The 23367-nt window shown below is 41.2% G+C and overlaps 3 protein-coding genes across 6 annotated transcripts in view; 1 reads left to right on the plus strand and 2 right to left on the minus strand.

Annotated features, from left to right (window-relative positions):
• The window catches only part of LOC137609086 (mitochondrial import inner membrane translocase subunit TIM16-like), a 104357-nt gene extending 95741 nt beyond the window's left edge, over positions 1–8616 (minus strand). Inside the window, exons 1-7 of one of the 2 annotated variants that reach the window (XM_068335835.1) lie at positions 8426–8615; positions 6637–6733; positions 6322–6402; positions 6140–6210; positions 5492–5678; positions 4285–4361; positions 373–423 (exon numbers count right to left, since the gene is read on the minus strand). In XM_068335835.1, coding sequence (XP_068191936.1) covers positions 373–423; positions 4285–4361; positions 5492–5678; positions 6140–6210; positions 6322–6402; positions 6637–6733; positions 8426–8485 — 624 coding nt within the window. In that variant the 5' untranslated portion in view covers positions 8486–8615. Of the gene's footprint in view, positions 1–372; positions 424–4284; positions 4362–5491; positions 5679–6139; positions 6211–6321; positions 6403–6636; positions 6734–8425 lie in introns of both variants that reach the window. The other variant, XM_068335833.1, reaches the window with a different exon arrangement.
• Positions 8617–8927: 311 nt separating this feature from the next.
• On the plus strand, positions 8928–15383 carry dnaja3a (DnaJ heat shock protein family (Hsp40) member A3a). Of its 3 annotated transcripts, XM_068335852.1 has the most exons (12): positions 8928–9154; positions 10757–10893; positions 10973–11056; positions 11194–11403; positions 12053–12205; positions 12290–12437; positions 12846–12910; positions 13230–13358; positions 13434–13549; positions 13685–13782; positions 14220–14346; positions 14551–15383. In XM_068335852.1, the coding sequence occupies exons 1-11, from the start codon at positions 8953–8955 to the stop codon at positions 14330–14332; spliced, it is 1455 nt and encodes a 484-aa protein (XP_068191953.1). In that variant the 5' UTR covers positions 8928–8952; the 3' UTR covers positions 14333–14346; positions 14551–15383. The 3 variants fall into 3 exon arrangements, with proteins under 3 accessions (XP_068191953.1, XP_068191955.1, XP_068191954.1); XM_068335854.1 differs by lacking the exon at positions 14220–14346 and having other exon boundaries at positions 14551–15377; XM_068335853.1 differs by lacking the exon at positions 14551–15383 and having other exon boundaries at positions 14220–14348.
• A 758-nt stretch (positions 15384–16141) lies between these two features.
• On the minus strand, positions 16142–22090 carry hmox2b (heme oxygenase 2b). Its single transcript, XM_068335855.1, has 6 exons — positions 21979–22090; positions 20086–20205; positions 19872–19989; positions 19237–19728; positions 18568–18691; positions 16142–18130 (listed from the first exon to the last, which is right to left on the minus strand). Exons 2-6 carry the CDS (start codon positions 20154–20156, stop codon positions 18003–18005), a joined length of 933 nt encoding a protein of 310 aa, XP_068191956.1. The 5' UTR covers positions 20157–20205; positions 21979–22090; the 3' UTR covers positions 16142–18002.
• Positions 22091–23367: the final 1277 nt, after the last annotated feature.

Below are 23367 nucleotides of genomic sequence, written 5' to 3' on the forward strand. Positions count from 1 at the left end.
CGTACTTTGATTTGTCACTACTTAACAACAGGAGCAGCAACAGGCTTGTATTGAACTGCAATACTTTATTATTGTCAAGGGAGGCCTGAGCAAAGCAGACATCTGATCTGACTTTCAGCAGAAAAGAAATCCACTGCCAAGCTGCTGTCAGCCTGACTGACCTGACTGTTCATTCTTCAGTTTCATTTAGCTTTATGTGTGTGATGATTGTCATGATAAGTGGTGAGCCATTTCCTAACTTAATCTTTTCAAACAAGACCCTTTAATACTCTTTTATGTTAAGGGGCAAGTCAAAAAGCGATGGGCAGTTCAAAATGAGGGGTAGCGTTAAATAATGGAGTTGAGATTGTGTGTTTTTTTTGGGATTCTTACCTGAACAGGTGCCAGCTGGGCTCTGGGATCAAACACACGCAGCATTTTGTCCTAGACAAGAGAAAATAAAAGGCAAACTTTACTGTCAGATGAAAAGAAAGATGAAATATCTGGCATTATATCCTAAACTCAAATGTTTTGCAAAACAGTTGAGACCATTTGTTAATTAGCTGGTACGTTGTTCTCTCAGTCCACAACTTCAGTTAAAAAAAAAAGGAAATTCAGAAATAAAACCTATGAGGGTTGTGGTATAAATATGTACAGAACAGGCAATAGGGGTGAAATATGGACCTCAGATATACTCAAAATTGAAGTTTGTCACAGACAGGAAGAAATTAAAAGTCTGATTCATCAGCAGTTTGATATAAGCCAACAAAGATAGCTGAAATATTAAAACTACATATTAAATCCATGAATGTGTGGTTCGTGTAAGGAGTGACGATTTAATCCAGTGTGACGTGAAGGGTCCGTTTTCAGCAGAGCGGTGACACCCCCCCCCCCCAGCGGCCTCCTGCCAGCCCTGAGATGTATTCAGCACCAATCAGAGAAGCCAATCAAAGAGGCTCTTGCGTGATTGAGAGGAAATGGGTCCTAATGGGATCAGGCTGTGGCCGGGACACGCGTTTACACAGCCATGTCACTCAATACGGGTGTGTGACTGATCACAGGAGACACACGCGGCTGATAGCAGGTAATAATAATGAGGGTTTAGACTAAACCATGCTCACACGGCACACATGAATGTCAAAGCGAATCAAGAGGCCGAGATTGACACACTCAAGCATCTGTGTGTGCACACACACCCTCCTTCATGCGCAGCATAAGCACTTTTATCCTGTCACGCCTGTCTGTCTGTCTTCCCCTCGCCCACCCTGAATATGGAGCCAAGGCTACATCATCAGGCCCCGGTGACCTCGGCCTCAGCCAAAAGATGAAGGAGCAAGAACAAGTCACACTCTTCCAAACCACACAACGTATGAACATCTTGTACTGCCCCATAAAACAATAATGAAAAAATGTGACAGAAACCATCCAAATCCAAAGAAAAATCAGTTTTCTAATAGGTATGAGAAAAAGAAGCATCACATGCTCATATGAATGAACATAAAACTAGTCGGTTACATAGTTACAATGAATTTAAATCAATAAATTAGTTAACTGCTGTTCAAACGTGCATTTAACACAGAAAATACCAAGGATGCATTTAAATCAGAAGGAACTTATTAACTCAAGTTATCCTTCTAAATCATTGCGGCTCCTGTTAATGGTACATCTGAGAAAAAGTTTCCACAATCAAGAAAAATAAATAAATGTCTAAAATTTCCAAAATATCAGAGGGCAACACTTCAGTAGATAGAAGGTGATGCCCCTCCAAGCCTAAAATTAGCATATATTTGGTTTGTAACCATGGAACCTAAAAAATACAAACACCTAGAGTTCCTGAATAGCAACAACAACGCAACTTAGCTGTTGTGTGCAGAAAACCTCAAGACAAAACCTGAAATGAAATCTGAGTGAAGTGAAGCAAATGAAAAGTGAGAGTGAGACAGATGAGTTCCTACATGCCCCCCCCACCCCGATTTTTATTCTGGAGGAGGCTTCTAACCAAACACACACACACACACACACACACACACACAGTACATAAATAAAAACACACATTTGACTTATTAGGCCAGTCCCTAACATACCAACATATGTATTGTTGTGCAAACATGGCAGAAATTATCCGACAGTGCAAACACAAACACGAGGGGTCACTTGCGCACAGATGTGTCCACCCAGTTACCACACACACACACACACACAGATATGTAAACACACTCAGACAAAACCCCAGACAAACACAGACACAGAATCCACATCTCATAAACACACAGACAGAGGACCAGGATGTGTGTGTGTGTGTGTGTGTGTGTGTGTGTGTGTGTGTGTGTGTGTGTGTGTGTGTGTGTGTGTGTGTGTGTGTGTGTGTGTGTCTGTGTGTCTGTGTGTCTGTGTGTCTGTGTGTGTGTGTGCGTGTGTGGACAGCAGCTGTTTAATCAAAGCAGCGGAGGTTCTTTCTCCAGCTGCTGGTAATGGGTTTTCTCTGCTGCACACAACTTTCACATTTATGCAAACACACACAGACACCGGGAATCCATCCCTTTTCCTCCGCCCATCAACAAACACACTGCGCGACCAAATCTCCTGTTCTGTCTCCCACGGTTACCAGCATCACAGCCTGCACTGACTGGCACTTTGAGGACGTCTGACTCGTGCCTCTCACGACACACACGGTGCTGTAATATTCACAGCCTGTGAATCCAGCGGTACCTGGACACACACACCAGTCTGTCCAGCCCATCATCTGGATTAACACAAGCTTTCCTTCCTCTCTGCTGCCAAACCAGCAGAACAGCCCTCCCTAAAACTGAATGGCGTCTGTCTCTTCTCCCAATCTGGCAAAAGTATATATATAGTCTTTAGTGTGGTGTTCTACCCTTCGTCCTCCCCCCTGTTCCATACCTCAGTGTTTACCAATGTGAGAGCAAAGACGATTGGACCCACATGTTGACGGGCCCTATTTGCTTTAATAAGTTGAATTAGAAAGATTGAAGGGGGCCTTCTGGGTTAAATAACACCAGAGACCCGGAGGGCAAGACCTTCTGAGGCCCCCCGGCTCTGATCTAAGCTTGCACAACCCCCCCCCCCCGCTCCGTTCCAAACCTACCCTCTTCAAGGTGCCTTGTTCTTTCACTGGTAGGCTTGGTAGTTCTGGTGAGGATGATTATGGCATCAAGGTACATGTCAGGTTTGGGACGCAGCCTGTGATGGCCAGAGCAATTTGTTCCTTGTCATAGGAAAGACAAACAACGTGTCTTCGACTGACAACCGTAAGTATGCCGTATGCACATGTGGTCAATCTCTGCGTTTAACTCAGGCATAAGTAAGCTTATAATGCAGTATATAAAGTAAACACTGGGGCCCTCTGACTCATTCTTACATAAATCCTCTTTTGTTTACTTACGAAACGGATGCAAATCCGAGGAGGAATTCAATGTGATGCAACATCTGAGTATAAAAATGTGCAAAAATGATGTTAACGCCCACAAATAAAGTAAATTCATGACAGTTTCACTTGGACTCATAAAACCCTTGACTCATAAACCCATACCACCTCCTGTCTTCCTTCTCCTACATAAAATATTAATGACCTAATGGAAAGATCTTCAAGCTGTGCAATTATTTCAAGATGACAATAATCAGAACAATGCCATATGGACGGATAAACGCGTGGAGACTTTCTTCTTACAGTTTGCCTCTGAATGCTTCATAACTAGTGTTCATCTTGGACTAGTGCACAAGGGCTTAAAGTGGCATATGAGCGCGTGTGCTTTGAAAACAGAGCAAAAAATCTCTCATAAAGTTATCCTTCACACAAAGCACCATGCTCTTGTTAGTGCCCTAATTATTAAGTTAATACAGTTTGCAGTCGTAGGCAGTAAATCTTCAAAGACTTCTTATCAAAAGCTGCCAAGTTTTCTGTCTTTACTATTTTTATTATCGTATTAAAACAAACTAGCTACTAGCTTTTATGTCACATGACTGTCCAAGTTTAAGCTAACGCCGAATTAAATGTGAGATCTGATCAGCACCATTTTTTTAATTCGGTGTTTAATTGATTAAACACTAAGTAAATAAAGAGCAGCTTGTCAGAGGGTGAAGTATGACGCACTGAATATAAGCCACTAGTGACATCTAGTGGACACATACTGCCACTGCAGTCATCTGATGCAAGTTCACACAGGAGGAGTGCTGTCAGAACTATCAGGAGATTAAAACTAAATAATATAACTCACTTCAAAATCAAAAGGCGGGGCCTAGCCAATCACTGGGGGTTATGTGTGGTGCAGTGCAAGTTGTTGTTACCTTGCAGGAGGAAGCCAGCAGGGAACCGTCCCGTTTCCAGCTCAGACTCTGCAGGTGGTCACTGTGCTGCTCCAGAACTGCAAATACACATCATTCAGAGGAAGCACAATGTTCATATTACAGAAGGATACATTGAAAAGCTGGAAAGTGAGGAAACATAATGCTGCCCAGCATGAACACAGAGTGATGGTATGCACACAGCTGAGAGGGAAAACACGACAGAAAAAACATCTATGAGGTCACTGCTGGAAAAAATGCAGGGAAGAGATGAAGCCGTATATCAGGCACATGAAATTCAAGAAATACAAAATAAAATAAGGACGATTTACATAAAAGGATGGATCATACTTCCTTATGGTTTCAGCATATGAGAGAAGTTACGATTATGAGACACAGTCGGCTGCAGTCAGTGCCATAAGTGAGCACAGCACAGCTTCAATTGCTCAGTTTCACTATTACACCAAACAGATGACAAAATGAGGGATGCATGTGTTAAGACACACACACACACACACACACACACACACACACACACACACACACACACACACACACACACACACACACAAAGGTATCTGACATAAAACACACACTCATTCAAATACACAATTTTAGTCTAGCAGATATGGTTCCTCAGTCAAATAAGAAGGAGGAAGGGTGATGAAAGCCAGAGTATGGGGGGGGGGGGGCACAGCGCATGAAAAAGGTCTGATCAGCAGTGAGCAGCAGCAGCCAGGCCAGCTGTCATGGGATTCAGGGGGAGGGAGGGGGAGCAGTGTTTGTGTGTGGGGGGGTGGGGGGTGAGGCCAGAGGATAGTGACTACATCCTGAGGCCAGTCCAGTGAGACTGGGACCAGGATTGTAAACCAAAACATTACCTCTGCTGCTCCGGCACATAGACAGAGCCACAGGGCTGTAAAACGTAGGCAGTGTCAGTCAGACAGTCCCCGATGAAAAAAAAGAAACCAGCCACCTCCCTGCACTCCAATTATAAAGGTCCATGTTGCACAAAGAAACAAAAACAGGCCACAACAAAAACTTAAGACTAACTGACGGAGACTGAAATGTTAATGTAACAGACAGTGCATGATGTACGACAAAGACAGCAAAATTAATTTGAGCAGAGGTTTGTGTTTTAATTAACTGACAACATAGAAAACGTGTGTGTGTGCGCACATATGATGCTAGTATCTGCAGCTGTAGCTACCTGCTAGTGGTGCATCCTGACGGCTGACGTCCCAAATCAAAGGGGAGTTGGTGGTGCCCACAGCCAGCAAGTCAGAAGAAGTGGGGTGAAAAAGTACCAGCTCCACCCGACCGTGATCTGGATGCAGCGTCTGCTCCGGACTGCTGGACTCTTGCAGCTCTGGATCGCACAAACGCCAGAGCTTGACCTGCAGAAAACCACAGAATGGAATATCAAAGAAGTGAATAGCACAGTCAGATACCCTCTAACCCAAATTATAACCAACAATTTGCATCCTCCTATCCATCCACCATGGAAATAGTCCTCTAACCTCAGAACATTTCTGCCCTCTTTAAGAGGTTCGAGTTGGATGGAGATACCACTTCACATTATTAAGGGTTTGGGAGCAGAAAAAAAATAAAACTGAATTCATTAATTTATTTTATTAACATAAAAACAGTCCCACAACACTTTCCTTTTTACTTGCATTGCTCCACCTAGCTTGTAAAAAAAATACATCCTTCAAGCAAAGGATGAAACAAATGGATATAAATCATGGTCACAGCAGTCCAAGAACTTACATCCAAGTATACAACAATAATATTTATTTAAATGGAGGAGGATCAAAAGACCAGATGGTGGGAAAAAGAAAAAGAAAATCTGACTCACAGTCTCATCCGCAGAACAAGTTGCCAGTAAACGTTCATCAAAAGGAGAGAAGTCCATATCAGTCACCAGATCTAAGAGAGGAGGAAAAGCACATGGAAAACAAATTAAATTATGGTCATGCAGAGGAAGAAGGACGAGGATGATGACTGAGATGTCCTGACAGACAGATACGTAAAACCTACCTGAATGGCAGGAGAACTGAGAGACCGTCCATTGACCATCTGAACCAGGCTTGACTGAGGTCAGGCCCAGCACTCCTCCACCTGCAAACAAACACAGAATGTTATTGACCATACTCTGAGAGACAACACTAAACTTTTCCTCAGCTTTAAAAAGTCTCCCCAGATCACAAAGAATCTCTGGCTTCACAACTGGACAGATTACAGCATCTTCTAAACAACAAAAAACTGACTAGATGACAGACACTTGCACAGACAGGTCTTTGGACTGAAAAGCAGACCCTTCTATGCACATTGAGCAGATAGGTTGAGGCCTACCAGCTTGTTCGGCGTTGAAAACCACCAGCTTGGAGCTGGCTTTGATATGGTTTCCCTGGCAAGAGAAGGATCCAGCTCGGACATTGTTGATCCATCCCTGGATTTAAAAGACACAGAAAGCCAAAATTGAGGGATGAAAATGAAAAAAGTGTGACGATGCACATAAATAACACATCCAATTCCTCCTCCCCGAGGACCCTCACTGATTTGCATATCAGAAAGTAGAATTAAAATCCAAAAGAAAACACCGTTTCTGTTTCACATTATCGAGGATCTCATGTTAAAACTTTGCTGATACAGTTAAAAGGGTAAAGATCCGGTTGAGTGAACAAACGCATCGAGTGCCCCTGAATGAACAGACTGCTCAGGAAGTGGATGAGCTCTGTGCATTGCACAGCAGATGACTCTTACTACCTCTTTCATAACATCAGCTTGCACAAAGGACAAAGTGTTATTAAAACAGGCTCCAACAGCAATCAAACTTTAAGGCACTAACCATTACACCCGGTCAATAGAGGGCATTTTAATGCCCAAGCCTGCTCTGCAGAGCAAAGACAAGATCTGCTCTGGTTGTATGTCAAACTACCTTCAGAAGTATCCAATCCAAAACTGACTTCATCTGGTTCAGCCACATATAAAGATGTACACGATTCTTGAGATTCTATCTCTAACTACCGGTAGATCAAAGTAATACTCATCCATTTTAGTGTTATTTTGCCTGTAACAAAGGTCTTTAACTCATAAAAGCAGTGGGTGTATTCCTATCTGTGTTCATTGAATCAAATTCCAAGAGAACTGATGTGGCAGGAGCGTACTTTTCTGCATTGAGAAAATCAAATGGCATGTCTTAATCTATAAAAATTTAAATTGAGTTTAAATGAATTTACCTGGAGAATTTCAATTTGTACTCATGATTATAAAGATTCTTGACACAAGACACTTTGCTCAGATGATTATGGAAGCCCTCCACTGAGATAAGAGCTGACCACAGACGTGTGTTCACATGGAAAAGTCAAACTGTTCCTAAAGTCTTAGGGGAAAATGTCCTGACCATCTTCTCTCTTGTAGATTTGACATGACAGCTCTGGTCACGTGGTCTCAACACTGGAATAGCCTCGATCACAAACACTCTTGTTGTTTGAGGATCGTCCACTGTCTCTGTGCATGCCTGGCATTTTCCTGTCTGAGTTAAAACACGAATTACATAATCCACCCCAGCAAGGCTGCAGGCGCCGCAGCTTGAACGAAATGGATCCAAGGGACGAGACACACGGCATACATTCAGTATCTGCAAAATACACCGATCCCGCCCGGACATGCTTCCCCGTGCAAATCACAGGACGTCAATGAGAGAGAAGCACCGTGATAGCAATATAATTAATGGCTTTTATGAATACTAATTTCTCTTGGCTGTCATGTTAAATCTGTGCAATTTCAATCTAACATCAAGATTACGGTAAAATATTTATCACTGCTAAGAGAAAAGTCACTTCGTAGTAGAATCATGATGGTGGGTGTCATGACAAGTCCTGAACAGGCTAGCAGTCATATGCTGCCACACTGCTCGTAATCTCGCTGGTGTGTATTTCAGGTGAGTACTACACTGTAGGTTCGGATTTTGTGTCAGTCTTGCTCGCAGTGCTCAGCAGCCTTCCAGATGCAGGAAGTTCAACATCCCCTGCAGGCAGGCGTTCCCCCCAAAACACCACCTCAGCAGCACAGCCAACGGCCAGTGCTAATGTTAGCTAAGAAAACTTACTCTGCTCACTTATGCTAATGAACTACTCACATCTTTCTTGGCAATTTTCGGAGTGGTGTTTTTGAATTTTGACGTCTTGAAGCGATTCATCTCTGCCCTCTCAGATTGACTGCCGTGCCTTCCGGGTGTTTCCGTCGAGCTGGTTGGACCTGGACAGAGGGCTCCTTCCACAGCTGACAGCCTCGCGGTGTCCACTCGCTTTGTGCTTCAGAGCCCGCCGATTGGGCGGAGTTCGCTCTCCTTTTGAGATCGAGACCATACACTGCTCTGTCACATGCTACCCATAAAGATAAGCGTTCTTTTTGTTGTAATGCTCATTTGCACAGATGAACTGGTGGTATTTTAATATATTTTAGTGTTCAATATACAATTTTATCCACAATTAGATTTAATTAACTTAGAAAATTTGTGGAGAGTCTATGAAAAGAAAGCGTCAGATTTCCGCTATGTTTCCAGCTTGTTTTATTGCGGAGGGTACCATCTTGGCTCAAATCTTTGTAGTGACGTAACGTCTGTTCTGGGCATGCGCACTGTGTCCTGTACCAGTACACGAGAGAATGATGGCGTCCGCGGTAGTTCGGCTTTCCTCACGCTGGATTACAGTCGTCGTGTGCTCTGGACAACTTGGGGCCGCCGGTACCATTGCGTGCGGTCGCCATGGAGGTGTGCGCAGTTTCTCTACACGAAAAGCGCAGAAGCTGGGAGGGAACCAGATGTGGGGAGGCACAGGGACAGCGTTGACATTGAGAGGGTTGTCAGGTGAGTGCTGCGCGAACCTTGTGCTTTTGGCCTAGCCGAAGCTAAGCTAGGCTAAAATTGTTTTCATTCTTAGCTAACTTAAGTGACGTAGGGTAAGACAACTAAATTAAATTGGATCGAGGACGTAAACATCTAAGGTAAGGTGAGCTACTTTTACTAATTCTGTTTAAAAAGTAGCGCTTAGGTGATGCAATCGGTTTAATAACTTTGGTTCATACAAAGTTCAGATTGTCAGGTCGTGGGTCACTGTCGTCCTCTGACTCGATGTCTCGCCAACCCGGAAAGCAAACAACATTATTATACGTTTAATTCAAGTGTAAACATAAATATTTATTTATTCAATCTTCTCGTCCATCATGATGACAAACAGCTGCTTAACTTCTCGTAAATATCTGTCATGTTTCTCTGACGTAAACCAGTAATATTTTACAACACCTTTGTGGTGACTTACACATTTAAATGAAAATCAGTCAAATATTAGATTGGTCTCCTGTTACTCTTTTTATTTTATTGTGTAATTTATTATACAAGTTTTATTGGATTATAATTGAATGTTCTTCAGCAGTTTTCCTGACATGTGAGTTTTGGTTTTGTTTTGTTTACTTTTTGTTGTTGTTGTTGTTGGCTTGTCTTTTGCCTGATACCAAACAGAATTCACAACTAATTATTTTACTCCATTTCCATCTTCCATCAGTCAGTTTAGTAGATTAAACAGACGTGAAGCCAGAAAAATTGGTATTATCAAGAAAGTAGACCAAAGAATATACGTCTTTCATTAGTTTTTAATGTTAATGCGTGTGTGTGTGTGTGTGTGTGTGTGTGTGTGTGTGTGTGTGTGTGTGTGTGTGTGTGCTGTGCAGTGTATACAACACAAGAACTTTACAAAAATATTACTGTATTCCAGATCAGCATTAAACAATATTTTCCTCAAAAAATTGATGTAGTGTAAATTGTGTGTTCCGGGTTTGATCATCACAAACTGTCACTGGATTTTATGTTTATTCAATCTCACCACCTCCCCTCAAAGCCAGAGACCCCAATAATTGTGTTTGTTCTCCTCCCGCTTCTTCTGTACACACGACTACCATACCCAACTTCAAGACACCTCAATTGTGAAGTTCCTGAGCAATAATGCCATTATCTTACAAATTTTAAAAACCAATGAGAAATCATCTGTGCAGTAAATTAATAGCCTTGCGGTGTGGAGCACAGATATCGTTTAATGTTTAGCATCAGCTAAACATTAAAGATCATCAAAGACATCTGAATGTTTTCTCTGGAGCTGTGACGAACATTAACAGATTTAGATTTTTTTAAATGGAAAAAACAGCCAGCCCTGGTCCCTCTACCCCGGTGATGAAGAACTGAAGAGTGGCTGTACTTTTCAAGAATTTTTTGGAAAACAGTATTCTTGAGTCAAGATCTTATTGACTTCAACAGAGAAATGACAGAAAGCACTCTGACTTTAATGTGTTTTCTGTGTCATTTTTTCACCGTTTTCCCCCATAGTCATAACCCATAACTCCATACACCTCACATATCACCATTCTCCAGCCTTTGTTAATTAGCGGTCTTTACTCAACCTGTTCCTTTGCTTTTCAGGTATCAAACCACCCCATTCTCTCTGCACGCTCTTCTTTCACACAAGTTCCCCGTCCAACAGGAAGGAGGACTTCTACCAGATCCTCGGCGTGTCTCGCACAGCAACCCAGAAAGAGATCAAGAAAGCTTACTACCAGGTCTGTGTGTTCCCTACAAATTAAACTGGGTCTTCAACAGTCACAAAAGCTGACAGTCTGCCTATTTCCTATACCTCAGATGGCCAAAAAGTACCACCCTGACACCAACAAAAATGACCCACAAGCCAAGGAAAAATTTGCTCAGCTGGCTGAAGCTTATGAGGTATATTTTCAGTCTTTATTCAGGCTTTCACATGGCATATCTACTGTATATTTTACCTCATGTCTTTCTCATTTCTACGAATTCAAACAATCTATTTAAAATTACTGCCTTTTAAACTTGCTGTGTGCTTCATGTAGGTATTGAGTGACGAGGGTAAGAGGAAGCAGTACGATACCTACGGCTCAGCAGATTTTGACGCTGGTCAGACCGGCGGTGGGCAACAGTACTGGAGCGGACAAACCACTAACGTGGACCCAGAGGAGCTCTTCCGAAAGATCTTTGGGGAATTCTCAGCAGGCCGTGGTGGCTTTGGAGACTTCAGTACCATATTTGAACAGCCACAGGAGGTCAGTGGAGTACTACAGGAGTGAAAGCCAAGTAGCGCAATTGAATTCAGCTTTTCAGAGATTCTTTTTAATTGATATGTTCTCCATATTGATGATCCTAAAACCTAACTGCACTGGCGTGTAAACGCAATGTTGTAATTTATAATAATAAGCATGAAAGTATGAAAAGCAAACAGATACAATTTAATTCAGTTCTATCGATCAGGATATTTTCCCCAAAAGTAGGGTGTATGAAACAGCATAAAATCTGAGAATATATTTCAGTGCAAATTATATCAACATGTATTTAAAATATATATTATACTTTCCAAACATAAACTTAAAGCAACTGAGAGCCTTCAAAGGCACATAATTAATAACTATGTGAGCTTGTAGTGCCATATTGTGGACAAGTTAATATTCACCCTTAATGTTTCTCAACATGTTAAATGACAGAATTCACAGTGATTGTCAATTTTCTATTATACTGCAGTACAGTGTGAGCGCAGCATACTAGTCAAAAATGTATTTTTGCTCCTCCATCCAGCAACACCTCTCCACTATAAGTGACTGGCAGTACAAATTGAATCCCTCATTGACCGGGTCATTGTTCAGTGTACACAACTAGTTAACTAATTGTACCTGAAGTCCTTCTCTTTTTTTTGTACAGTACACCATGGACCTGACGTTTACTCAGGCTGCGAAGGGCGTCAACAAAGAGATTTCAGTTAACATAAATGCAACCTGTCAAACCTGCAATGGTAAAGGCTACAAGCCGGGCTCTAAGGCTCAGCACTGCCACTTCTGCAACGGCACTGGCATGGTAGGAACTGCAGCTTTCATTGCCTTCAAAGTGTGTGTTCTGTGTTTGCTGCATCAACACACACACGTATCGTCCTCCCTGTAGGAGACGATAAACACGGGTCCGTTTGTGATGCGGTCCACGTGTCGTCACTGTGGAGGCAAAGGCTCAGTCATCTCCAACCCCTGTGTCTCCTGCCGTGGGAGGGGAGAAACTAAACAGAAGAAGACGGTGATGGTTCCTGTGCCTGCAGGTCAGTCTCACTTATATGCCTGTTCCTACTGTAAAGTACCTGTAGATACCTGAGGGGCATTTTTATCATCATGATGAACAAGTTTGATCATCACCCAGCAATGTGTCTGACAAACAAATACCATCTACTCTGGAGATTAATCTGTTATTTGACTCAGACTATTTCTGGCTTAATTATCATAATAATTTTTATATTAATGTGGGATTGTTAAAATATTCCAGTATTACAAGTTAGTCTTATACTGATGTGTAGTGAAATCTGTGGTTAAAGTTTTCTTACCCTAGAAGAAAAACCTAAATCTTTAAAGCACACCATGCTCCCGCCCATCTTTCAGGAAGGACAGTTTTATACTTAATCTGTTGATGTTTGCGCTTGAAAAATGTACTTGATGTGTCTTTTCACTTTAAGGTGTGGAAGATGGTCAGACAGTTAGAATGCCTGTTGGCAAGAAGGAGATCTTCATCACATTTAGGGTGAGTCTCTACATCAGCATCGACTGGAAACAAAAAAAACCCAGGGAAGAAATAAACATGTTTACATTCAGCAAACAAGTTTCTTGAATGGAAGAAATAAACTGGGAATGTGAGGAGGCAGCATACGATCTGAAATTATCTGCTCATGGAACAAGATTACTTTACTTCCCCAGAAAAATTAAGATAAACTGGTTCCAGTCTAGAAATAATTACTAAGAAAATAGAACTGTTAAGTCTAATAAGTCTCTGGCATACTGCTTTTCAGAACAATTTAATATTGTTTGTGATTGATTGTGATGTGTTCTGAGTTGATCTGCAGGTCCAAAAAAGTCCAGTATTTAGAAGGGATGGTGCAGACATCCATTCTGACCTTTTCATCTCCGTGGCACAAGCCATCCTGGGCGGCACAGCCAAGTCGCAAGGCCTTTACGAAACTCTAAACTTATCAGTAAGTAGAGAGGTTCATTCTCTTCAGTTCTGATACATTCAGTGAAACAAATGATGAGATCGTTCTTGGCTCCAGATCCCTGCAGGCGTCCAGACCGACCAGAGGATTCGTATGGCCGGAAAGGGAATCGCTCGAGTCAGTGGCTATGGCTACGGAGACCATTATGTCCATGTCAAAGTAAAAATACCCAAGTAAGACTCCATGGAGACACACCACCCTGTTAGACTGGATGTCTTTGGAAAAAAATACAGCTTCACACCAGTTTTTACACCAGAAGAGTCTATAAGATTTTTTTGTGTTAAATTCAAGATGTTTTTTCTGTGTAGGACACTGACCGACAGACAAAAAGAACTTCTTCTGAGCTATGCAGAGGATGAGATTGATGTGGAGGGGACGGTGAACGGCATCACTGTGACTGCCACCGGTAAGAGGACAGACTTCCCACTGACTGATCCTGTTGTTTCCCAATATTAACTTCTCTGACAGATGGTTTTAGGCAAGGATGTGATAGTCTCAAGCTAGGACAGTGGTTCTCAAATAGTGGGGTTGAAACACGTGTGACTCTGTGGAACGTGAAAGCTGAAACTACCGTTTGCATTTTCGTAGTTGCACTTGAATAACGTGTAATTGCACATCCACTACAGTAGGTGTCAGTGGGGCTTTCACGTCTAATGAGCCATTAACTCTTAATTATTTGAGCATGTGAAGGGAGGATTAGCTCGTCTACTATAGTGTGAGAGCTTTAACACACACACACACACACCAAGAGCATAAGTGGTGGAGCTTCAAACTAAGGGGGTTTAACGGGAAAAAAATTGAGAAGCACTGAGCTAGGCTGATGCAGTGTCAATTTCTATCCAGGTGGGGGCAGCAGAGGTAACCCTGAGGCAGGGCAAAGCGAGCATAAGGAAGAATATGTTAAACAAGAGGGGGGCATCTTGTCCAAAATCAAGAGGCTGTTCAGTTCTTCTTGACAGTCACGAACCAGGTTGGGCTAATACATCACACAGTATTTTAGATAACGTGATTAACTGGTCTCTGGCTGTCCCAAAAAAACACTGATGCCTACATGTTTGTGTTGAGCTGGATGTTTTCCTCATCTCAGATTATCTTTGGCATCTACTCTACTTTTTTAAGTTGGGGCTGCATTTCTGCCTCCATATAATCAAACTTTTCTTTTTTCTGTCTGCAGGTAAAAAGTCATCCTGGAACTGACAAGCTTCTTGTGCAGGTCAGACTGCAGGAGGGGGAGGTCATCATAAAGCAAGAACAGCCGCATTCAAAAAGGACAGACGGTTGAGGAGTACTGGGTGTTGGAGGAGGCAGACAGAGTTTATCGATGGATCATGATGGACCTGACAGTCCAGCCTTGCAGTGGTTAAACAGAACCCGCTCACCAGAGGACATCCCATTGCACCAGTCACTTCTAAAAATTCCATTGAGAACATTTGGGAATCAAATACTTACTCTTTCTCATAGCAGCCACTATTGTTGGTTTTCTGTTGACCAACAGAAGAAAAACATCACCGTGAAAATATTATCTTTGTGATGAAAAAGTAATTTATTGTATTTACAGAGACAGTTACAGTAAAATTGTTATATGGGGTTAAATGAACCTCTTGTCTATAATTCTTTTTGTATGCTTTGGTTTTACTTTCATGAGTTCCTCTCTGTGCTGTTGGTCCAATCAGGCCAAACATCACCAGATGATGCACGTACTCCTCCCTCTGGGTTTAGGGGTGTGTTTGTTTGATTGAGGGCTAAACTGAAAAGACCCGACTCCTCAGATGTGGAAACAGATGACCGAATTCTCTCTCTGAAACTTTTTGCATTACAAGTTCCCCTGAGTTCTTAATCTTCACAGCGTTTGTGTGTAGAGAACAGATCATACGGTTGCATAACCATGTGGTAGAAGAGACATCTGGTACATGTGTTGCAGTAGAAACCCTGAAGTAATGGCAATCCAAATGCATTGACTTGTTACAGGTCTTGGCATATTTACAATATTAACATGCAACCTGATCCAATAAAGTCATGAATTTAAAAAAAAATTGCAGAGATATTGTATTACATATATTTGTTTTATCTGTTAAATGTACCTGCTTGCTAAAATACATGTTCTGTAGAAATAATTTGTCTTTTAGCCCTGAGACAACCAGTACTCGGTGCTTTGAGATGAATGCTAACTTAAGCATGCTAGCCAGTTTGCAATTGGATGCTAAAATTAAGATGGCATGTACGACATTCACCAATTTCTTCTATCATGGTAACGTGATAAAATACAGACATGAATACAGCTAAGGCTACTGAGAAATTTTTTACCTTAAACTTTTTACCTTAAAATTTGATCAGCGCACAAGACCAAAAGACGGTATCTCTACAGTCATAATGAGATGTCTGGGAAGGAAAACGACTGCCTGAACTAGTGTGTGTTAATCAGATGTCAGATACATGTTGAGAAATGAAACAACAAAGTCAACCTCCTGGTGAGTCAGAGGTTCTCTGGTGTCTTTTTACGCTTCTTCCCTTGAGTACCATTAACAAAAATTAGTCTGGATTCAGGCTGCAGACTGACCAATTCAAATGGAGGGAATGTCAAACCTTAAGGTACATCCCTGTGGCTACAACTGTTGAAGTAGTATTTACAACGATGAATAGATGTACTTTATTGATCCTGAACTTGGAAATTCTGGGTCGAGACTGCCTCCACTAGCAGTCATTTAAATAATTTAAGTACACATGAATCATTTATTTCTTTTCATTAAAACACCAGCCCAGAAATTAATCATCTATTTCGGCAAAAGCAGGAAAACATTTTATTCCATTATACACAGTAAAACCATTACTTGGACTTGTTTTGACTCATACAATGAGTATTCTATCCAGTCACTCACTAATAAAGCTTTGTCTACGTACACAAAGGGATTAATAGCAGTTTGTGGAAACGGGAAAAAAAACAGCTCATACTTGCCACTCACTTTAAGGTTTAATCCTGAGATTGAATTAAGTCTGTTCAAATTGTCCAGAAATACTGACGTTTTTTGACACACAAAAGTAACAACACATTGACATTAACCGCAGGACATTAACAGTAGAGGACAGCATGGCAGTCTATGGAACCTTCATATGCACAGAAATGTATTGCCATCTCAGACGACACTCAAAACAGGAAAAAAAAATAACTTGTCAAGTATGTGATCAAACAAGCGCACTAAAACTTCTGTCATGAATGACTTTCTATTTCAAAAACACCATGTCCATTCATTTATTGATGTTTTGTGCAAACAGCAGATGAACCTGCTCGACATGCAGTTCTTTCCTTTGGTACAAACCCAAAGAAAAAAACAAAAACCGTTTAGAAAGACAAAGCAAAGTCATTAAGATGTAAATACTTTCAGAATAAATATTGAACTTCAATCACAGCATCTATTATAAAGCAGTGGGAACATCATGAAAATGATTACTGATGCATGTCATCAAGCCCACAATGAACTGACAGGAGCGGAGCAGCCAATGGACTGGTGAGTACCTAAGTCAGCCACAACAATAGCTTCTGTTTTCTTACTAGTTTCCTTAAAGAAAAGAGCTGCTCTCACTTCTGTTAGCAGCTCTGTCCTAATAGAGGACTCTGTCATCATGGAGACTTTGGCTCTGCATTTCAACAGACATATGTATTTTTTTTCAATACAGTATGTCACAATTATTATACATAATTAGAAAACAGTGAAATAATCTAACTGAGTATGCATCAGATGAGATTCATATACCCACTCAGTCCACTAGCATCTGAAAGATGTTCATTATTTATACCCTGGTCAAGTGTAGGAGTGCTATGAGTACACACTAAAAACACTGCAGAAACTGTTCAGCACGTGTTTGAAACATGAGCTGTAAAATATATTTAAAGCAGAGCAGTATTTTGTGTTTTCAATAATGTACAGAAAAAAATTGAAATAAAATGTTTTTCACTTTTGGCATTATTACTCATACATTACTTCCTGTCTCCTGTCAAATTAGCATCTTTTGCAGCTAAAATGCAAAGGCCTCATTAAAACATAGTATTCTGACCAGCAAAATCCTGTCATGGTATCGATGCAGAACATGTGCATAGTGTGTTTTAGCTTACAGGGAATTTACTTTTAACAACTATTAATCATCATTCAATAGTTTATATCTGCATAAGCAATTTGATTTTCTATATGGACATCTTATGTTAGCCACCAAGTTCTGACAATCTGTCAGTTTCATTCAATGGTGGAATAAAATGTCATTCTTCATGACTGGAACTTCCATGACAAAAATTAAAAAAAAAAAAAGTCTTGGAACATGACCAAAGACACTCAGAAACATCACCAGATGATGGAGGCTCAATGACTATGAGGTAGGAGGAAAAACTCTGACAGGGTTGGGTGGAACTGATACCTTGATGGTCCTATACAATGTCAGAAGTCCATTTACGAAACACATCCAAGTTAATTTTAATGTTAAAGGTAATGTTACATAAATTTGGAGCTGTTTAGAAAGTTTATCCACAACCATGGTAACGCCCATGGTTTTTTGGGGATGTTCTAGTCTCCTTATTGTCTTTCTCTCGGTTCTCCTTACGCTTTTCCATAGCAGGAGGTTGTCACGGCAACAACTGAATCACATCAGATACCATGCAGCTAATCCTGCAAGAGCAGCAAACCAAGTAGCAAACAAGACCTGTCCTGTTGGGTGTCGGAGGAGGGCCATGGCGAGCTGAGAGATGTACGCAGTTCCACCCGATGCCGCTGACACAAGAAAGGACAAGGAGAGCACAAACAGGTCAATCACAGCAGCTGCAGAGACATCTGCCGTTCATCTTTACATTGACTGATAATTAAATGAAACAAATCTGTAGCAAATATCATTTATTTGTTCAAGATTTTCAAGTTTAAGTTTTAATCTTAACAATGATGACATCATCAAACTATAAGTCCACAATACAAATTAAACGTTTATGATATGACTGAACTTATATAATGTATTCTCTTGCATGGGATATGTATATTTCTGCTGCTAGGAAAAGGAACAGAGAAAACAAGAGTAACTGCAAGCAAAAGAGGAAGGAAGCAGGAAGAGGAAGCATTTCCGAATCTTTAAAAGAACCTCATCATTAGGGATTTAATCTCATTTAACTATTAGTTACAAAAGCACAACACTCAGACAGAGAGGTATCCAGTCATACCCATTTTGGCAGCATAATAGGGACACTTGCTGATGTCCCCACCCACAGCTCCATGGACAGACATCCCGGCATCCAAAACATCCTCCTGGATGGTTTTTCCAACCTCTTCCAACTCTGCAAACACCTGCCAGCACAAACATACAGCATGTAAGGATATCAAGCTTCACATATAATTAAAGGAAAAGTTATTCATTCCTACAGACAAGGAAGCTGTGGATAAAACTACCTGGCTCTCTGCTTTTGATTTTCTTAATATCTGTACAAAGTGAATACTTGTGGAAAAAAAGACAGGCATGACCATCAATCAGTAATTATCCAAAATAAAAAATGTGACTGATCGTCTTTATCACTGGATTATTCATTACTGTTGCAGTAACTGACCTGTATAACAGCTGAAGTAAATGTAATATTTCAATAATTTTTTCCACATTGTTTTGTACTTTGACTGTTACTTCTTGATTACAGTAAGTCATTTTCCTTGTGCTTCTTTGTATTTAGCAACAAATTTCTTTAGTTTTTAGCGTCACCAACAGTTTTTCTCTTGAGGTTCTTCTGTTAAAATGAACGGTTTCACCACCAAAGACCAGATCATCAACTAATTTTTCCACACATAGATTATATTTCTTTTTCTCTGTCTCTCAGTCTCCATTCCTTCCCGTTACTGCTTACCTCCATATTGAACTGGAATGCTTTGATAGACTCTTCCACCAGCTGCTTCTTCACGTCCATGTCTAGCTCCAGCTCATTCATACGACTCCGGTACAGCTGCTTGAATGCCTTGGAACTATGGATGGCATCAAACTGATAGAATTCCAGGCCTTCTCCTGTGGGCGGAAGCTTCATGGCTCTCTGAGCCACCTTCTTCAGCACCTGGCCCCCGGAGAGGTCCCCCATGTAGCGGGTGTAGGCGTGAGCCACCAGCAGCACTGGGTTCTCCTGCCCCACTTGATGAATACGGTCCACATATCGCTGAGTGGCAACAGAGCAGCTGACATGAATCTGCCAATCAGGGCCGTAAAAGTATTCAAGGTCGCGGGCGAGGGCCTCATGGCGGTGCAGCTCTGTAGGGAAATACAAAGGTGCAAAGTGCGGGTGGTCTTTGTTCCTTTCAATCTCCTCCTCCATGGCAGCGTAAGTATAGTAGAGTGCCACAGCACCAAGCTGGCAAAGCAAGAGAGCAATGTGAGTGAAAAATTCTGCTCATTTCCTTTTTGTATTATTTACTTCTTTTCTTTTTATTAAAATGTTTGTTCCATTTCAGTTTTTATCGTCTTTGTTTCTAAGTGTTTTTTCTCCCAACCAACCTTGAAGAGCTCTTTGTGGATTCGTCCCCTGAGGAAATCTTTCACAAATTGGGTGTTCTCAGCTTTTTCATGAACCTCTTTGGTCCCTACTGCTAGCATCTCTGACAGATCCTCAGGCCTGGTGGGAGAAAAGATGAAAATATAGTGTATTACGTTTGTTTTGACAGGATCCACATTTACCATTACTTTTTAAAGTTATTTCGTGGGCACTCACCTGAGGATGTCTTCCTTTTCCTCATACAGAGGCTTCTCCCCATTGGACACATTCCCTAATGTTTCCATCATGTCTGGCAGCAGCAGCAGCAATATGCCACAATCTGCTAGTAAGTTCACCCTAAATTTAGTGAAAGACACCCTTTACAGTAGAATATATGGCAACAGTCATGTATTAGTTTCACTGCACACATACAGACATCATTACTATGACCTATTCTACACTATTTGGTCAAATTTTAGGAATGTTGTTCTGTATTTTAAACATGGTGTACATGTGTCTATAGGTCAGGTTTGCAATAATTAGCAACATACAAGGTTTAGTAATGCTCAAATGATTTTTGTTAGTACTACTGAGTTTCTGAACACAGAATTAGGGAAACATGTACAACAGTTTTACCCAAATAACCCACACTACCACCTACCCTGATGAAACTGGCTACTATTGGGACGATAATCTGCCTGAAAGCCACAGCTGAGGCAACATGGCTAGGATTGTTTTATTGGCATGCTACGGGTGGCCTGAAGCTCTGCGATGACCAGTGATGAGCATTGATATGAGTTGATATGAGGCTATGGGTTCAGTTGAGTATGAAAGTGGAACAGTGTGAAGATCCTCCACAGACTTAACAGCAACTCCTGACAGCTCTGACATGACAGTGGACTGACACTCCACAGGACGACACCGTTCAGAGGTGGTGGTGGTACCTGTCCCTGAGAGGGATTACTGCTGTAATCACCCTGATGGGGGACAGACTGCTGACTGATTACAGAGACTGTTCTCTGGTTGTTTTCATTTAAAAATTTAGAGCACTGTTTTTGTTACACTGCTTTATTTTAATTATTTTTTTGCACTATTTTAATCAATATAAAGAAACAATTAGTTAGGGAATTTGAACTTAGTTAATAAGAAACAAATTGCAGGTTTTCATTTTCATTTAACACAGAAGCCAGGTTCATAAAACTGCTTTTCAGGCAAAATAACAAACAACAATGTCAAGCCACAAAGTTACTTGTTGTTTGACTTGTTGTTCGTCTATGCCAGTGCAGCAGTGTGATAAACAAAAATGAAAACAAATCAGGACAGATAGACCTTTCATCCTACGACTGATTACATGTTAGAAGTAGTGAATGTTGAACCTAATCTGGAATAAACACAACTGTCCATTTTTGTTAGAAACATATTCAGCAAAGGAGGGCTTTTAGTAACGCATCCGGTACGTCCTTTCTTGATTTTCTTTTCAACTTCTATGTAAATCTTCAGCTACTTCGACGTTCTAGCAAATGTATTACTGTACAGTATTGACAAAAAGGCAGCAAAGGCCTATTCTGGGCAAGGGGAGCTGATATCACCCTACTTCTAGACGATGAGCAACGGAGAGGTTCTTTCTACCAGTGAATTCAGCTTCTGAAAAGTCTTTGACCTTATTTACTGTGTGAGGAAGTGTGAGTCAGAACTGATGCAGTCAGCAGGGCTGGAACCAGGCTAGCTTACAACCTGATGGACACAGCTGAACAAAGGGCCTTCTAGTGTTGACGAGCAACCACAAAGAGCAACTCACGGGTTTCACTCGACAGTAAATACCAAACTAGCTAACTGTCCGAGATGCCACGTTGAGTGATAACATGTTGAGCTCAGTTCATTTAAATTTAATCCCAGCTTTAACACAAACAAATGTTTTGCTGGTTGACCCCACGGTGACGTCACGTATCTGACAAAGGACAACATCCAGACAACTTTATCAGATGACACGGACTAGTTAGCATTTCAGCAAGCTAACAAACTTTAGCTTGACATGCGTCACAATATCACGATAGAGTACAATAGTTTATGCTCACGGCAAATTTATATCATCACGTTGGAGCGTTTTGGTGTCATAATGACATAACAAACCTTCAATCCGCGGCGCCGCGACGAAACCCGGCCAAAAAACACAACCTGGAGGGCAGGGTGCTAAATCAAAGCCCTCACCGCTTTCCACGGAATGACATACTACTGTTGAGGCATGTCCCGCCCTATGCCGCCTTCGATTGGCTTGAGATGGCTCCTCTGTATTTTGGGATATTAATCGGACCTATAGGGGTGGTGATTGGTTAATATCGCAGAGGAACATTTGTACAGTCCAATCAGAGTCGGACTACGGTGGGCTATGGCGTCACCATAGTAAGACTTGCAAATTTGTATCCGGAACTGAGCTGTTCATATACGTAAGAGTGGTTGTTTTCTTCTTCTACGTTTTATTGGCGCTTGGTAAGCAACTTTTGAGTCGTATACCGCCTGTATCTGGAAGGAAGTGTTCGTCAGGATGGTTACATAATTTCTATTTCTATTTCTATGCTTTCTTGCAACTGCACTCTTAAACATTATTAAGAAAATAACCTAGTACACACGAATATTGAAATATTCCATAATGTTTATTTTTATGTGGTGTCCTTTTATTTCAAGAATGAAAGAGACAATGACAGTCAGTGAGATCAAAATTGATACTAAAGACAATCTCTGCACTATATCCTGTATAGTGCAGAGATTATTGTAATGTGTTGAGTTCAGTCCCCAACATTAATTTTTAGAATATCTCCCATCTGACTTCTATCTCTCCAACTACACTGAAAGTTTTAATAGTGACAGCCATTATTTCCACTTTCCATTCTTGTTGTCAGAAAATGATCCAATGTGTGAATGGTGGTAAAACCACTTCAGGGAGGCCTAGACTGCATCCTATGTGGATGGTAAGTAGTGACAAAGACCACCACCCCATTTAGACAGAGTTGTTCCAGTTCAACATAGTTTCTCTCACTTGTCTCACATCAATTTTCCTTTTATAAAATGAGGACACAAAGGTGTGTCTTGGATAAGAGGTGAAACATCTGGCAGCTGTCTAGTTAACCTCTTGGGATTACAATGACCCGAATGACTGAGAAGGTGCACAAGAATTTCTGAATTTGATCATGTTGGCTGCATTTGCATTAATTTCTGAAATTGCAGTAGTGAGCCCTCTCAGTCATCATACATGTTCCATGTGCATATTATGTGGGTTAGAGTCCAGTCCGTTGATCGCACATACAGCATGTTTGACATTTTAGGATTTCTATTATTTGGAAGTCAAAGTCTGCAGCCACCTTCAGAGTTGATCCCTGCTGTCAGTTGGTTCACAGAATTAGTGTGGGAGACCTGGCAGTCCAAGCACCAGTGCCTTGATTAAACATTGACTCTCTTTTTAATAATAATGCAAACAAATAAATAAATCAAATTAATTAACTTAAAAGAAATTGCATGCACCAC

The sequence above is a fragment of the Antennarius striatus genome, chromosome 16 (assembly GCF_040054535.1).
Source record: "Antennarius striatus isolate MH-2024 chromosome 16, ASM4005453v1, whole genome shotgun sequence".
Classification (NCBI taxonomy): Eukaryota; Metazoa; Chordata; class Actinopteri; order Lophiiformes; family Antennariidae; genus Antennarius; species Antennarius striatus.

Bases quoted from the DNA above. Each gene is read 5' to 3' on its own strand.
- dnaja3a (XM_068335852.1), top strand. From the start codon at position 8,953: ATGATGGCGTCCGCGGTAGTTCGGCTTTCCTCACGCTGGATTACAGTC. The intron at 11,404-12,052 runs GTCAGTGGAGTA...TTTTTTGTACAG, and splicing joins TATTTGAACAGCCACAGGAG to TACACCATGGACCTGACGTT. The intron at 12,911-13,229 runs GTGAGTCTCTAC...GTTGATCTGCAG, and splicing joins AGATCTTCATCACATTTAGG to GTCCAAAAAAGTCCAGTATT.
- hmox2b (XM_068335855.1), bottom strand. From the start codon at position 20,156: ATGATGGAAACATTAGGGAATGTGTCCAATGGGGAGAAGCCTCTGTAT. The intron at 19,990-20,085 runs GTGAGTGCCCAC...TTCTCCCACCAG, and splicing joins GAAAAGGAAGACATCCTCAG to GCCTGAGGATCTGTCAGAGA. The intron at 18,692-19,236 runs GTAAGCAGTAAC...TTGTGCTGGCAG, and splicing joins CATTCCAGTTCAATATGGAG to GTGTTTGCAGAGTTGGAAGA.